This window comes from Medicago sativa, chromosome 3 (assembly GCF_051527215.1).
Source record: "Medicago sativa cultivar Bolivia chromosome 3, Bolivia_mono, whole genome shotgun sequence".
Lineage (NCBI taxonomy): Eukaryota > Viridiplantae > Streptophyta > Magnoliopsida > Fabales > Fabaceae > Medicago > Medicago sativa.
Genome location: NC_140751.1, coordinates 7,332,129 through 7,348,005, shown reverse-complemented (window position 1 = coordinate 7,348,005; position 15,877 = coordinate 7,332,129). Strand labels below are relative to the sequence as shown.

Sequence of the window (15,877 nt, the reverse complement as noted above, 5' to 3'; positions counted from 1 at the left end):
ATAGTGCCTTCGCAGTACATTCAATCCAAGTCCTTATTAGGATCATACAAAATCAAATGTAAAACTGTAAAACTCAATGCATGGTTGTGAACTATAACAATGTAATGCACGACAAGAGAACTAACAAACAAATAATATAGATGAAAATAACAACAATGTCTCAAGATGCAAGGTCAACAACCAACCATTAGCTAACAAAAATCCAAGAAGTCTGTAATCAAAACCAGTACAAAGTAAATAACATAAATATGAACTAACATATATGTTGCAGTTGAATCTCATGCTCGAATGGCATATCGCTACATCTACATCTAGCATTAAGAACAAGGTGATATTAAACTCTCAACAGAGACTCCTAAGATGTTTTGAAAATCACTAGACTCGAAAGTACCACTCCTGGAATCGTAAACAAACGAATTAACAGCCCCTGTCAACTTCAACAACACTTGATCATCCTCAAATAAATATACCGGCTTGGCAGAAATATGAGATACACATCGATCTACCCTGGAAGAAAGAGTGAACAATTTAGTCCACGAATGTTTATTTCCATACTCCTTCATAATCCAAACATCCTTCAGAACCCAATCAAAATCACTATCACCATAAGTCACGCACAAACAATCCCTCAACACAAACAAGTCCAAGAAGTTACACACATTTACCCCTCCAGAATCAGGAAGCAATACCTTTTGATAAGACTCTTTCTCCAAATCAAAAGAAACAATAAAGCGTGGACTTCTCCGATCAAAATCAATAACGGCCAACCAATTAATCGTGTCACTCACAAATTTACCTGATTGCTCAGGAAGGATACTACCAAAAGCAAACTCCTGAATGTTTTTCCAACAATTGGTAATAGATGTATGAACCTTCACTTCTGTCTTGCATGCAAAATTACCACTACTATCTTGTATAAGACCTTGCAAAACACCAACCACTTTGTAATTATCATTAAAACAATCATAGCCAAAGCCAAACGCCATGTTAGTGAAATTCCAATTTGGCTTTTGAAATAGGGGAAACTCCTTGATTTTTCTAATGGAAGGGTTCCATAATATGAGTGTTGTAGACCAAGATTTTCGGGTGTCAAGCCATTGATTGGACTTGAACCTTCAATCTACCGGACTTGCTCGATTTTATTCTTAGGAAGGGAAAAAGAGATTGAAAAACCCTTTTTGGATCCGGGGGTTGGTTACGATTCGGGAAGGTGTTAGGCACCCGCGTCGTTCACGGTACTCCGTGAGAACCTCTTTCTAACTTTATTTTATTTGAAAAATTATTGATTAAAGTATGAGTGAAAGAATGGAGGGAGAAGAAGTAGGAGTTTTGGTTATTTTTATTTGATTGATTTGAAAGGAATAAAGCCTCTGCCTACGTACCCTTAAAAGGGATCAAAACCACCGTAGTTCACTCTCAAAAATGTTTTTGTGGGTTAGGTTGATTTTAATTTGATTTTGAAAATGATTTTGAGAAGGATTGCGAGACCTCAAGGTATAGAAGAATAAAATTGGAGTGAGGTTGTTTCCTTTTATTTGAGAAATTTAGTCTAAATTTAATTAAAGTTCATTTAGGAATTTGATTAAGAAAATAAAAAGGAAAAAACAACTTGGACTTGGGTCCAAGGTTTATTAGGAAAACTAATTTGACTTTTGCTTATTTGATTTTTGAGATAAAAGATTTTTCTAACTAACGGAAAGCTAACGTAGTAACGGAAAAATAAAGCGAGATAAAGCGGTAAATAAAGTGTCGGTGCAAGTGTCGGTGCTTGTGTTACCTACATTATTACAAAAAATTCCTAGATACATTCTATGGCCTCTTTGCCAAGCTACAAACCAATGGTAAGAATATACATCCATTTCCTAGTTATACACACTAATCATCATGGAATTTAAATAAATTGCAATAATAAAAATGCATGAGATGATACTAGAATTAAAGCAAACAAGATAATAAAAAAAAGCAAATTAAAGCAATCAAGATGATAAGAAACGAATTAAAGCAAACGAGATAATAAAAAAGCTTAAAATCGAAATAGAGCACAAAGTGGAAATTGAAACACTAAAGCAAAATTTACAAAAGACATTATAGAGTAAAAAAAATGCATGAGATAGAGTTTTAAAGTACTAAAACACAAAATTAGAAAAAATGTAGGTCAGGTAGATTAAAACACTTAAGATGCATGAAATAATTATTTGAAAGAGGGTTAGAAAGAAATGCATGAGATTAGGTATAAAAATAATGCATGAAATGCGAATTTTGAGAACAAACATTAAAGCAAAATTAACTACAAGATGCATGTTATGAGGATTAAAGTATAAAAAAAATGCATGACACATAGTGGAAAAACAATTTATGAGTTTAAAAGAAATAGGTTTAAATTTTAAAAGAAGGACTGGAACGCAAATAAGGCATAAAGAAAGGATTAAAATGCAAACAAAGCAAATTGGCTCAGCCTGGATTAATTTGGACCGTCTGATGGATCAGAGGGTTCAAAATTAAACAACAGAAAATCCATCATAGCCACACAAACAAAGATCAAAGGATCACAAAAACAGACACACAGTAGTGAAAAGGGAAAGTAGTGCGCATGATTTAAAGTGAGCACAACAGCAGCCGTCGGATTTAAAATCTAATGGTTAAAAAAATGAGGGAGCACGAGATAGTGGTGGATGCACGCGCGTGGGATCAAGAGTGAGTATAAAAGGAATATTCTGGTTTAAGCTTTCATTTCTTCCCTTTTATCCTCTCTCTAAACCGATCTCTCTCACCTCTCTCTACAATTTCAAAAAAAAAAGGATGAAGAACAATCTTCATCTTCTCCGGCCAACTCATCATCGCCGGCGCGGTGGTGCTCAGCCCAAACGGGCGGCGCCACCGCGTCGGAATTATTTTTTTCAATTTTTTTTTTTAAAAAAAACCGGATCTAGGTACCTTTTCTTCTACTAAACTCGAATCTAAACCTAGATTCAAAAGATGATGAGTGGATTGGAGTAGATCTAGGTTTTTGTTTCGAAAATCCTTTTTACCCAAATGAACAAAACAACAAGATAATCATAGTATTATGAGAGGGAGAAATCGATATACCTTAAAAGAGTCGGAGAATATCACTTAAGAAGGGAAAACTTCAAGATCCAAGCTCCCTTTCCACTCCGATCTACTTGATTCCGTTGTTTGTAAATAGAAACCGAGTTTGATGCTGCTGATAATTCGTCCTTGTTGATTGAAAAAGAAACGGCGCTGTTGTGATGCTTGCAACCGACGTAGAAAAATGGTAGTCTTTAAGAAACTGCTGGAACGCTCTAGAGATGAACATTCACGGTTGTATTCATGATGTTCATGATTTTTGGTTTATCTTTTGCGTTTGATTCGAAGAGAAGAGAAATAGAAAAGGAACAATGTTTCTGTGAGTTGAATCCGTGAATGGATTTGAAATTTATGTTGAAATTAAGTTACTGGAAAATTTTCTTCATGTTCAAAGTGTTCTTCAAGTTCTTAGAAATTTCTGAAAATACATGGTGTTTGATTCAGAAAGATAAGAGAGAGAAAGGTTTTTAGGGTTTGTGTAATGAAAGCTGCGGCTGCCAATCATTGGGTCTACAGTGTTGAGCAATTAATGCTCTATTTATACTGGTGGAAAATAGGGTTTGCAGATGAATTCAGATGATGTGTCCCTCTGCAACTGTACCATTATACCCCTGCTGCTTGGATCATACTTGGACAAACATTGGATCAATAAGACTACGCCACCTGGACTAGGACTAAACTTGGACATTTTCAAAAGGACTAAAAACAAAGGACTTAATAAAACAAAAAGGGATAATATCTTAAAGAAAATTAAAAACGTGACTTGAAAAAAAAAAGATGATAATAAAAATGGAAACAAAACGTAAAGTAAAAAGAAAGTAAATAAAGAGAATTAAATAATATTAAAGATGGAATAAATGAATTAATAAAAAAGCAAACTTGTCTCTTTCGGAAATTCGTTTGAGACAACGAAACTACTCGACGTTTTAAAATACGAATAAAACTTAAAAACATAGAAAAGTGGTCAAAATTTGGGGTATGACAGATGCCCCTATTTAAGTTTCTTCGTCACGAAGATTTGAAAGAAAACTTTTAAATCGATGGGTCGAAGAGACTTAAATACTAAGTGCACCGAATTTTGACCAGTTGAAAAGTTGAGAATGCGATGAATACAATGATATGAATGCATGTGATGCGAGTATGAATGCAAAGACGACGGAAATAAACTGCCTGGGGAACAAACTGATAGGTATCACTGGGGAGATAAAGCTTGTCTATTACCGACTACCGTGGTAAAGACGAACATACCGAAGATAAAGCTTGAACGGAACATAAAGCTCAGACGGAAGATAAAGCTTGGACTGAAGATAAAGCTCAGACGGAAGATAAAGCTTGAGACGGAAAATAAAGCTCGAGACGGCAAATAACGCTTGAGACGGAAAATAAAGCTTAAGACGGAAAGTAAAGCTTGTCCATTACCGACAGCTTGTGGTAAGGACGAAAGTACAGAAGATAAAGCTTGTCTACATTGATTAGTATTGATAAAGTGATTATTGGATGGGATCTACCACCTGAACACAAATTGATTGGTGACATTTATGAATTAAACACCTTGAGGATGACCTTTTTATGTATTGGATTAGTGACGCCTCTTGAACATAAGCTGGGGACGACATATTAAGGGAATGACAGGTAAACACAAGCTGTCCGTGGTTTGGGACTGACCATTTGAAGCAAGATAAAAGTTTGCGAGAATCCACTCGACTTTTGATGAAATGTTTGAGAGAAATCCACTCGGCTTTTGATGAAAGGTTTGCGAGCATACACTCGGCTTTTGATGAAAGGTTTGCGAGAATACACTCGGCTTTTGATGAAAGGTTTGCGAGCATACACTCGGCTTTTGATGAAAGGTTTGCGAGCATACACTCGGCTTTTGATGAAAGGTTTGCGAGAATACACTCGGCTTCATAAGAGTTTTGCGAGAATCCACTCGGCTTTTGATAAGAGGTTGCGAGAATCCACTCGGCTTCATAAGAGGTTGCGAGAATCCACTCGGCTTTTGATAAGAGGTTGCGAGAATCCACTCGGCTTCATAAGAGTTTTGCGAGAATCCACTCGGCTTTTGATAAGAGGTTGCGAGAATCCACTCGGCTTTTGATAAGTTTGCTGGAATCCATGGGCTTGGTAAGAGTTCGCCGGAATCCACCGGGCTTACAGTGAATGACTTCTCTGGACCAGACACACTGGGGTAGACGCTTTTATGAGATACAGTTGAAATAAGACACGAGGTGGTAAATGCAATGATATTTTGTATGCATGCAATATGTGCATGAATGTTTATATGCATGAATATATGTATGAATGAATGTATGAATGTATGACTGTATTTGACAGGTGAACTTGATGAAACAAAAGAGGATAGGTAAGATGAGAGATGGACCGACACCGCAGTACAACCACTCGACAATCTTCATTGGGGATAACATTACTGGAGATGAGTTAAACACTGTCAGGGTAAAGCTCATACTCAGACCACTGGTGGGGGAACAACCCATAACCACACCACTGAAGGGAGAATGCCCCATAATCAAACCGCTTGGAGATAGAATGCCCCATAATCAAACCACTTGAGGGGAGAAAGCCCAATAATCAATCCTCTTGGGGAAACAGCTCATCAATCAACAATTTGGCAGAAGTCGCCATCTCTAAGGGATAAAATACATCAATCAAGCCACAGATGGGAGACACCGTCAATTAAACCATAGGCAGGAGTCGCCATTCATCAAATCACCGGCAAAAGTCGCCATCAATACAACCATTGGCAGAAGTCGCCATTTGTAAGCCAGCACAAAGTGCATTCTTTCCATTTGGCCCACTTGAACTGTGAAACCTCTGTCTTTGTGTTTTTTTTTTTTTTTTGTTCATTTTTTGTATTGTTTTTTTTGAATCCCTAATTTTTGCCTGGACCGCCCTTTCGGGTTTTCAATCCACCGGGAATATACTTCTTTTTTTGTTTGCCCCTAATTTTTGCCTGGACTGCCCTTTCGGGTTTTCAATCCACCGGGACGCTCATTTTTGGCTTAAGCCGCCCTTTCGGGTTTTCGACTTAGCGAGCTCTTCTTTTTTTTTTTGTATTCTTTTTTTCTCTCTTTTTTTTTTTTTACAGAGGTCATCGCACAGCACTTGTTCATAACTATCTTGCAGAGTTTAACTGTCCTTGGGATGAATGTTGATGTATGCTTCTCTTACTCATAAGTTCAAAGAAGATGTACCTGTTGTTTATGCTTTTGAAAGGACATTAAAAAAAGATTTTTTTATTTTTTGCTTTAAGTATTCACATCAAAAATAGAAGAAAATTATGCAAACAGAATAAATGAGAATTTCAAATAAATGGGCACAGGTTCAAATTAGATGTAAAGGAGTGGTGACCTGCCAAAGGCGTGGTTCCATAGATTTTAAAAAGTTTGGAAAATGGTAATTATATTGGAAATGGTACATTGCACACAATAACCGCTATGCTCTCTAACAACTTTGAATTCCACTGTTCCGAGTCTTTGATTTTGCAGATGCTTTATATCGGGAGTCCTTTGACAGTTAAGATGCCCCAGATGAATCATACTTGATTTGATGAAGATGCCTTGCCATAAGTCAGAAGTCTTTTGACGACTGGAATGCCCCAAGTGAGTCATGTCCGACCAGATGCAGTTACTTTGTCATGATCCTTAACTTTTGCATAGATCGCCCTTGCGGGTTTCAATCTATCAGGATAAACATTCTTCTTTTCTTTTTTTTTTGTATGTCTCTAACTTTTGCATGGACCGCCCTTTCGGGTTTTCAGTCTATCGAGACGCTCTTTTTTTTGCCTAAGCCGCTTTTTCAAGTTTGCGACTTATCGAGCTTTTTCATTTTTTCATCATTTTTTTTTTACATGTCTCTAACTTTTGCATGGACCACCCTTTCGGGTTTTCAGTCCATCGAGACGCTCTTTTTTGCCTAAGCCGCCTTTTAAGGTGTGCGACTTATCGAGCTTTTACTTTTTTTTTTTTTGTTTTTACAAAGTATTTCTTGACTGCGTCGGTATTCACAGGACATACAAGTTCATCACTATCCTTTGTAATTAGGCATACATTGCCCCTAGAATCAGGTAACACATTTTTTAGCACAAAGCCACTTTCTTGACTTTCACGGGGACGAGCCTTCTTTGTCAAATACTTGCTTTATCCTTTTGACAGAAACTTTGACCTCCATGTGGGGCACTGCTTTTATATTGTATATTGAGGGATGGTGGGGGGGTTGCCCCTGTTAAAGTGTGCACTTGAAGTACAATATCCCTGCAGGCAGATGGAAGCATCTCGTGCAAGTCTTTGTACATGAAAGTCCTCTTCTGGACAATCTTTCTTGATATTTGCAGCTTCGATGGACAAGATGCCCCAGTAGGCGAGAAATCACATTGGAAACTTCTTCATCATCCTTCTCTTCAGTCTCAGATACAAGGAACTCAAAGTCGAGAGAGAGCACATGGTTCAAGTGTTCAACGGGTTTATTAATGCATGATTTGATTATTGATATAAACATTTTGATTATGCATACATGTGGAAATGATTTAAAGAAAAAAGATTTTTTTTTGGTTTTTTTGTATTACCATTTTTCCAGAAAAAGCACAAAATAAAAACAAAGTCGGGATCAAAACGACCTTTTAATTAATGATGACAATACATAAAGCAAAAAGCCCTAAACAAGTTCACTTCCGTCTCGGGTGGGACGAAAGGATTTTTTTTTTTGAAAAACATAAAGCAACAAACAAACATATTAATTAAACAGATGAGTAGTAGAAATAAACATCAGCAAAGACCCAATTCCAGCTAAACATTCCATGTACCAACATCAGGTTCCACGATAACAGATTAACTTGCACCTTCAAATTCAAAACTCTTCAAAAGGTATGAGATTTTTCTGGATCAACTTCTGAACTATCTTCTGCAATGCACAACAGTGCTCAATATCATGACCTGGTGCCCCTTGATGGAAAGCACAAAAGAGGTCGGGCCTGTGACGGGCTGACAATTTTGCTGGCATTGGCAGAGGTGCCTTGGTATATACCAAATTCCTTTCAAGCAACTTTGGAAACAACTCTGCATACGTCATGGGAATAGGATCAATCTGTTTCTTTGAAATCCGTTGTCGAGGCTGTTGTTGATATTGCTGAAATTGGGGTTGATAACCCGAACTTTGAACAACATTTGTGACAGGCATAACAGCGGCAACAGGGTAATAAGCCGGATACAGTTGTTGAGGCTGACTCTCCTCCACACTCATTTCCTGGTCTTCCTCTTCTGAACCATTAGTGGGAACAACTTCTTTGATCAAATGTCCTTTTCGAACCCAATCTTCAATACGCATGCCCGCGGTCATCATATCTGCGAAATTGCCAGATGCACTTGCAAGCATATGTTCAAAATAGAACGGATCCAGAGTTTCCAGGAAGATCTCGGTCAAATCTTTCTCTTCCAGAGGTGGACGGACTTGATCGGCGACATCTCTCCAACGTTGGGCATAAGCTTTGAAGGATTCATTAACATTCTGAGTCATGGCCTGCAATTCCTTTCTGTTTGGGGCCAAATGCAAGTTGTAGTTATATCGCTGGATGAAAGCCTCACACAAATCACTGAAAGTTTTGATATCATTCTTGCTCAAACCCATGTACCATATCAGCGCGGCACCAGTCAAACTATCTTGGAAACAGTGGATAAGGAGCTCATCATTACCTACTTGGGCAGACATCTTTCTCACGTACATCACCAAATGAAGCTCGGGGCAGGTGTTCCCTTTATACTTTTCAAAATCAGGGACCTTGAATTTGGGTGGTATAACGACATTAGGAACCAAGCAAAGGTCATAAGCATTTTTCCCAAACAGTTCTTTCCCACGAAGAGATTTCAATTCCAACTGTATTCTGTCAAACTTTTCTTCCAGTTCAGCTATCCGGTCGTATGCAACCACATTTTCTGAGCGATGGATTGGCCCAGGGCCTTGCCGAGTAGTATGAATAAAAGGAGCTGAGTAGGTCATAGCAGCTTGAGGGATCAAAGGGCCTGATTGTTGCACAAAAGGAGCCTGAACCTTAGAGACATCAGGACGGAACACTTCACCAGAACTTAAAGGTGTACTCCAGAGATAACCTTCCAGCATAGCATGTTGAGGAGTACTAGCAAACACTGTTGAAATCGGGGTAGTGGAAGCAACCGTCTGAGCTTGAGTGCTGCCAACTGGAAGAGATAATGGCTGACTCTGTGCAACTGTCATCAGAGATACTAAGTTCCTCAAAATCTCATTTTCGGCCCGGAGGGTTGTTGCCTCTTCACGAAGCTTGTGGTTTTCTTGTTCAAGATGATCCATTCTGATTCGCTCGAGTGTTGTAGATGCGAGTTGACTGATGGATTGACCTTTTGTAGACAGAAATTGAGTATGAGACACGGACTAGAAACTATGAATGCAAGATGATGCATGATATGTTTATGCAAAAAATGTGAATTTTTTTTTGAAGGACTTATTGAAGCTAATTTGTAAACATCGTAGAGGAACATGGTTTCATTTGAAAATTGTAAAGATATTGCAAGCGGTTTTCTTTTCAAAAGGTAAGAACGAAACCAAGGACAAAGTTCTTTAACAAAAACAAAAGCTTAGTTAAGATTTTTTTGAAATTGTATTGCTTGGTGTTCATTCTTACAAGGTCCCTACCTTTGACGTTTACAAAAAAACTTGGCTAAATCCTTCAACACATTTTTTTTAATGGATGACAAAAGGTTTATGGATGAATGCATGCAATGCATGGTTATGCTAGAATACATAGAATACATGATGAGGTTTAAGGTATACAATGTTGGAGCTTAAGGACAACAACGCCATTTGGTAAGGACTATGGTTTCAACTGCAAATGTAACAAGGGTTCTACCAAGTTCCCAAATTACAACTACCCTTATGAATTTATCGGTGCGTAGGAATGCTCCTAGTCCAATATCATCCACAAGGAAGTCTAGTTTGAGTGTAGTATCGCGTGACAACTAAAGTCAAGAATGCTCTTGGTTCAGTCTCCGCACTACGTCCTAAAAAGGCCAAGTGGGGTCAAGTGTTACTAAGGTCCACGGCTTCACCGGACACTCACATTGAAAGTAATAACGCCAACACGAATGCTCATGTTAACAAGACTACTACCTTCCGTGAGGCCTCCGCCGAGTAGGGTCATCACTTGTAAACATGGTCCAAGAATGCTCTTGGTATGTCACTATGATTTTACCCCGTCCTATATCCTATGTTTCACTCAAGTCCGGGTATAGGACTTTGTCTCACCACTCACGTAAAAATATTCTACAAAGTATATACAAATGATAAAGCACAAAAATAAAGAAAGAAAGGTGGGCTTAACCCGCGTAGGATCCCCAGTGAAGTCGCCATTTTTGTAGACCAAGATTTTCGGGTGTCAAGCCATTGATTGGACTTGAACCTTCAATCTACCGGACTTGCTCGATTTTATTCTTAGGAAGGGAAAAAGAGATTGAAAAACCCTTTTTGGATCCGGGGGTTGGTTACGATTCGGGAAGGTGTTAGGCACCCGCGTCGTTCACGGTACTCCGTGAGAACCTCTTTCTAACTTTATTTTATTTGAAAAATTATTGATTAAAGTATGAGTGAAAGAATGGAGGGAGAAGAAGTAGGAGTTTTGGTTATTTTTATTTGATTGATTTGAAAGGAATAAAGCCTCTGCCTACGTACCCTTAAAAGGGATCAAAACCACCGTAGTTCACTCTCAAAAATGTTTTTGTGGGTTAGGTTGATTTTAATTTGATTTTGAAAATGATTTTGAGAAGGATTGCGAGACCTCAAGGTATAGAAGAATAAAATTGGAGTGAGGTTGTTTCCTTTTATTTGAGAAATTTAGTCTAAATTTAATTAAAGTTCATTTAGGAATTTGATTAAGAAAATAAAAAGGAAAAAACAACTTGGACTTGGGTCCAAGGTTTATTAGGAAAACTAATTTGACTTTTGCTTATTTGATTTTTGAGATAAAAGATTTTTCTAACTAACGGAAAGCTAACGTAGTAACGGAAAAATAAAGCGAGATAAAGCGGTAAATAAAGTGTCGGTGCAAGTGTCGGTGCTTGTGTTACCTACATTATTACAAAAAATTCCTAGATACATTCTATGGCCTCTTTGCCAAGCTACAAACCAATGGTAAGAATATACATCCATTTCCTAGTTATACACACTAATCATCATGGAATTTAAATAAATTGCAATAATAAAAATGCATGAGATGATACTAGAATTAAAGCAAACAAGATAATAAAAAAAAGCAAATTAAAGCAATCAAGATGATAAGAAACGAATTAAAGCAAACGAGATAATAAAAAAGCTTAAAATCGAAATAGAGCACAAAGTGGAAATTGAAACACTAAAGCAAAATTTACAAAAGACATTATAGAGTAAAAAAAATGCATGAGATAGAGTTTTAAAGTACTAAAACACAAAATTAGAAAAAATGTAGGTCAGGTAGATTAAAACACTTAAGATGCATGAAATAATTATTTGAAAGAGGGTTAGAAAGAAATGCATGAGATTAGGTATAAAAATAATGCATGAAATGCGAATTTTGAGAACAAACATTAAAGCAAAATTAACTACAAGATGCATGTTATGAGGATTAAAGTATAAAAAAAATGCATGACACATAGTGGAAAAACAATTTATGAGTTTAAAAGAAATAGGTTTAAATTTTAAAAGAAGGACTGGAACGCAAATAAGGCATAAAGAAAGGATTAAAATGCAAACAAAGCAAATTGGCTCAGCCTGGATTAATTTGGACCGTCTGATGGATCAGAGGGTTCAAAATTAAACAACAGAAAATCCATCATAGCCACACAAACAAAGATCAAAGGATCACAAAAACAGACACACAGTAGTGAAAAGGGAAAGTAGTGCGCATGATTTAAAGTGAGCACAACAGCAGCCGTCGGATTTAAAATCTAATGGTTAAAAAAATGAGGGAGCACGAGATAGTGGTGGATGCACGCGCGTGGGATCAAGAGTGAGTATAAAAGGAATATTCTGGTTTAAGCTTTCATTTCTTCCCTTTTATCCTCTCTCTAAACCGATCTCTCTCACCTCTCTCTACAATTTCAAAAAAAAAAGGATGAAGAACAATCTTCATCTTCTCCGGCCAACTCATCATCGCCGGCGCGGTGGTGCTCAGCCCAAACGGGCGGCGCCACCGCGTCGGAATTATTTTTTTCAATTTTTTTTTTTTAAAAAAACCGGATCTAGGTACCTTTTCTTCTACTAAACTCGAATCTAAACCTAGATTCAAAAGATGATGAGTGGATTGGAGTAGATCTAGGTTTTTGTTTCGAAAATCCTTTTTACCCAAATGAACAAAACAACAAGATAATCATAGTATTATGAGAGGGAGAAATCGATATACCTTAAAAGAGTCGGAGAATATCACTTAAGAAGGGAAAACTTCAAGATCCAAGCTCCCTTTCCACTCCGATCTACTTGATTCCGTTGTTTGTAAATAGAAACCGAGTTTGATGCTGCTGATAATTCGTCCTTGTTGATTGAAAAAGAAACGGCGCTGTTGTGATGCTTGCAACCGACGTAGAAAAATGGTAGTCTTTAAGAAACTGCTGGAACGCTCTAGAGATGAACATTCACGGTTGTATTCATGATGTTCATGATTTTTGGTTTATCTTTTGCGTTTGATTCGAAGAGAAGAGAAATAGAAAAGGAACAATGTTTCTGTGAGTTGAATCCGTGAATGGATTTGAAATTTATGTTGAAATTAAGTTACTGGAAAATTTTCTTCATGTTCAAAGTGTTCTTCAAGTTCTTAGAAATTTCTGAAAATACATGGTGTTTGATTCAGAAAGATAAGAGAGAGAAAGGTTTTTAGGGTTTGTGTAATGAAAGCTGCGGCTGCCAATCATTGGGTCTACAGTGTTGAGCAATTAATGCTCTATTTATACTGGTGGAAAATAGGGTTTGCAGATGAATTCAGATGATGTGTCCCTCTGCAACTGTACCATTATACCCCTGCTGCTTGGATCATACTTGGACAAACATTGGATCAATAAGACTACGCCACCTGGACTAGGACTAAACTTGGACATTTTCAAAAGGACTAAAAACAAAGGACTTAATAAAACAAAAAGGGATAATATCTTAAAGAAAATTAAAAACGTGACTTGAAAAAAAAAAAGATGATAATAAAAATGGAAACAAAACGTAAAGTAAAAAGAAAGTAAATAAAGAGAATTAAATAATATTAAAGATGGAATAAATGAATTAATAAAAAAGCAAACTTGTCTCTTTCGGAAATTCGTTTGAGACAACGAAACTACTCGACGTTTTAAAATACGAATAAAACTTAAAAACATAGAAAAGTGGTCAAAATTTGGGGTATGACAAGTGTGTTTTTATAAATATCAGTAAAACAAAGTATGCCATTGCAGGAGCCAACGAAGCATTCTACACGTAACCTAGGATGATCTCCATGAATATTATATGGAGAATACTCATACTCTGTGATGTTGGTGGTTAAGTTGTTGAGAACGGGCCCGAGTGGGTAAGACTTGAGAACGTACAGGTAGGGGAACCCAGTGTTGCTTACACAGTGAAGGCAGCGTGTGGTTGACAAGCTGAGGTGCTTCTTGGCGAATTTGTGATCGGTGATTAAAGAATTCCATGACTTGCATAAGCATCGGAGTTGAAGGAGGAGCTTCACGGGTAGCCTAGACAGGATCTCTGCCACCAGATCAAACGGAAGAGTGGGAAGTGGCGGAGCATAAAGTGAATGACCAGAAGAGTGTAAGGTAGGGAGGACACACAAGAGCTGCTTGTTAATGGAAGTCAATTCCTCCATCATAATGATAGTACGTCGCAAGGGTAATGAAAGAATATATATTGGAGACGCTAGGTTTCGTGAGAAACACGATTACCATAACAATAGGGCTAATTTGTTTGTTTTTTGTTTCTTCAAAGATGGGCTAATTTTATTTGTTTGTTTTTTGTTTCTTCAAAGATGGGCCAATTCCTGCGTATGTGATTATTATTAAATATTAAAAGGTTTACTCTTCTTGTATTATTATTATTTTTTTTTTTGCCAAAAAGCATGTGATTATTAATTATTCTTTTTATTATTACTATTTTGATAAAATGTGATTATTGATTAATATAAATATAAAAATCTTACTAAATTTAGAGATGTATTCGATCTAAAAAAAATAGAGGTTAATTATTGTATATAGAGTCTATTTATTTAAATTGTACCTAACTATTTTGTGTTAACCCTTTTGTTAGGGCTATGCTAATTCGATGTTTGGTCGAAAAGTAAGTTAAGTCAGATAAATATTTATTTCGTCATAAATTTGAACATAGGTTGTTCTGAAGAATTCGTTAGAGCTCTTTATCCGCTTGAATCCAATCGATTGGTTATATTTCCACCTTTTATTTTTGAAAGAATTTCCAATAAGGCAATGCAATACAATAAACTGGATAGACATACAATACCACAATCAAATGATTAAAGTAGAGATGAGTAACAAAAGAGGGAAATACATCAGTATTTCAAGCCTAAAACAAAATTCATCATAATCCTACAACAAAATTCCACAAAATTTCAAAGCTTCACTAATAATGGAAAGAAAAATGAAAAGGAAATTAAAAAACACCAACATCAGATTTTGTGCTACTTAAAGGACAAGAAATGACAAAGGGTGAATAAGTTGATCATAAAATACATCAGTATATAAATAACTGATATTTTCTTTGAGAATTAATTGGAAAATAAAGAATGTAATCTATAGGGAAGCAAAGAATGATTAAAACCGGAAGGTAAAGAATATATTGAGTCGCAGGTGGTGAGGGCAGTATTTTGTTTGTTGTTGGTGGTGGTGAACTTTGAGAGCTCTGATGCAAAGAAAGAACTGAGCAAATACTGGAATGCTTCATTGATTTTCACTGGAATCCCTGAAATTAACTTACTGAGGAAATGATTACAATTGTTTATTTAACAGTGTATTAGTATGTTTGAAATATAATTTTTTAATTGAAATATTTCTTGTATTTTTGTGTGAAATATAATTTTCATTGGCCAATAATTTTTTAATTGAAATATTTCTTGCATTTTTGTCTGAGACTTCCTCTTATTACAAATTGGTTAATGAAGTTAAACTGCATATGTTAAGGAAAACTTATAATATACAACACGGTGGCCGATAAGGAAAGGACTTTCAACATATAGCATTATATTTTGTTAATATGAAAGAAAAAACTGACAAACACTCTCTTCAACTTAACGGACGCATAATAGTTTAATCGTTTGAAGTATAGTCTACTTCAAACAAATTTAGTCTGTGTTATGATCCGATATATTGAAGCAAGTAAAACCATGAGTCATTTGGAGGAAAGACTTTTAGACGAAATAATAGAATCTTCATTATGTTATACCTCACCAGTTGAGAGGTGCAATACTGCTAATAGTAATACATTATAACCGTACACTTGACATAAGATCGAAAATGATATGAACCTATTCACTACTATATATTGTAACTTTGTAGGGGATGTGAATAATTGAAAGCAAGAAATATCAATTTAGTCTATATTCCTCTTTTATTCTTGGAGAGTTTTCCCTTCTGTTCCTATTCGAGCACCTAGCACTCTTCTTATTCTCAGTCATCATAAAGGGATTCGATCAACTCAAATGGAACTTGTATATGTAATCAATTTAATATTAGTATTGCTATCAAACAAACTAGCGTCTGGTTTTTAACGGTGTAATGTAAGTTGTAAAGAA

General features: G+C 36.4%; 1 protein-coding gene across 1 annotated transcript; it reads right to left on the bottom strand.

Annotated features, from left to right (window-relative positions):
• Window positions 1–217: 217 nt before the first annotated feature.
• LOC146935333 (F-box/kelch-repeat protein At3g23880-like) lies at window positions 218–14,262 on the bottom strand. Its single transcript, XM_085750516.1, has 2 exons — window positions 13,496–14,262; window positions 218–1,070 (listed from the first exon to the last, which is right to left on the bottom strand). The coding sequence occupies exons 1-2, from the start codon at window positions 13,943–13,945 to the stop codon at window positions 318–320; spliced, it is 1,203 nt and encodes a 400-aa protein (XP_085606642.1). The 5' UTR covers window positions 13,946–14,262; the 3' UTR covers window positions 218–317.
• Window positions 14,263–15,877: the final 1,615 nt, after the last annotated feature.

Bases quoted from the DNA above. Each gene is read 5' to 3' on its own strand.
- LOC146935333 (XM_085750516.1), bottom strand. From the start codon at position 13,945: ATGATGGAGGAATTGACTTCCATTAACAAGCAGCTCTTGTGTGTCCTC. The intron at 1,071-13,495 runs AACACACTTGTC...AAATCTTGGTCT, and splicing joins GTTTTACTGATATTTATAAA to ACAACACTCATATTATGGAA.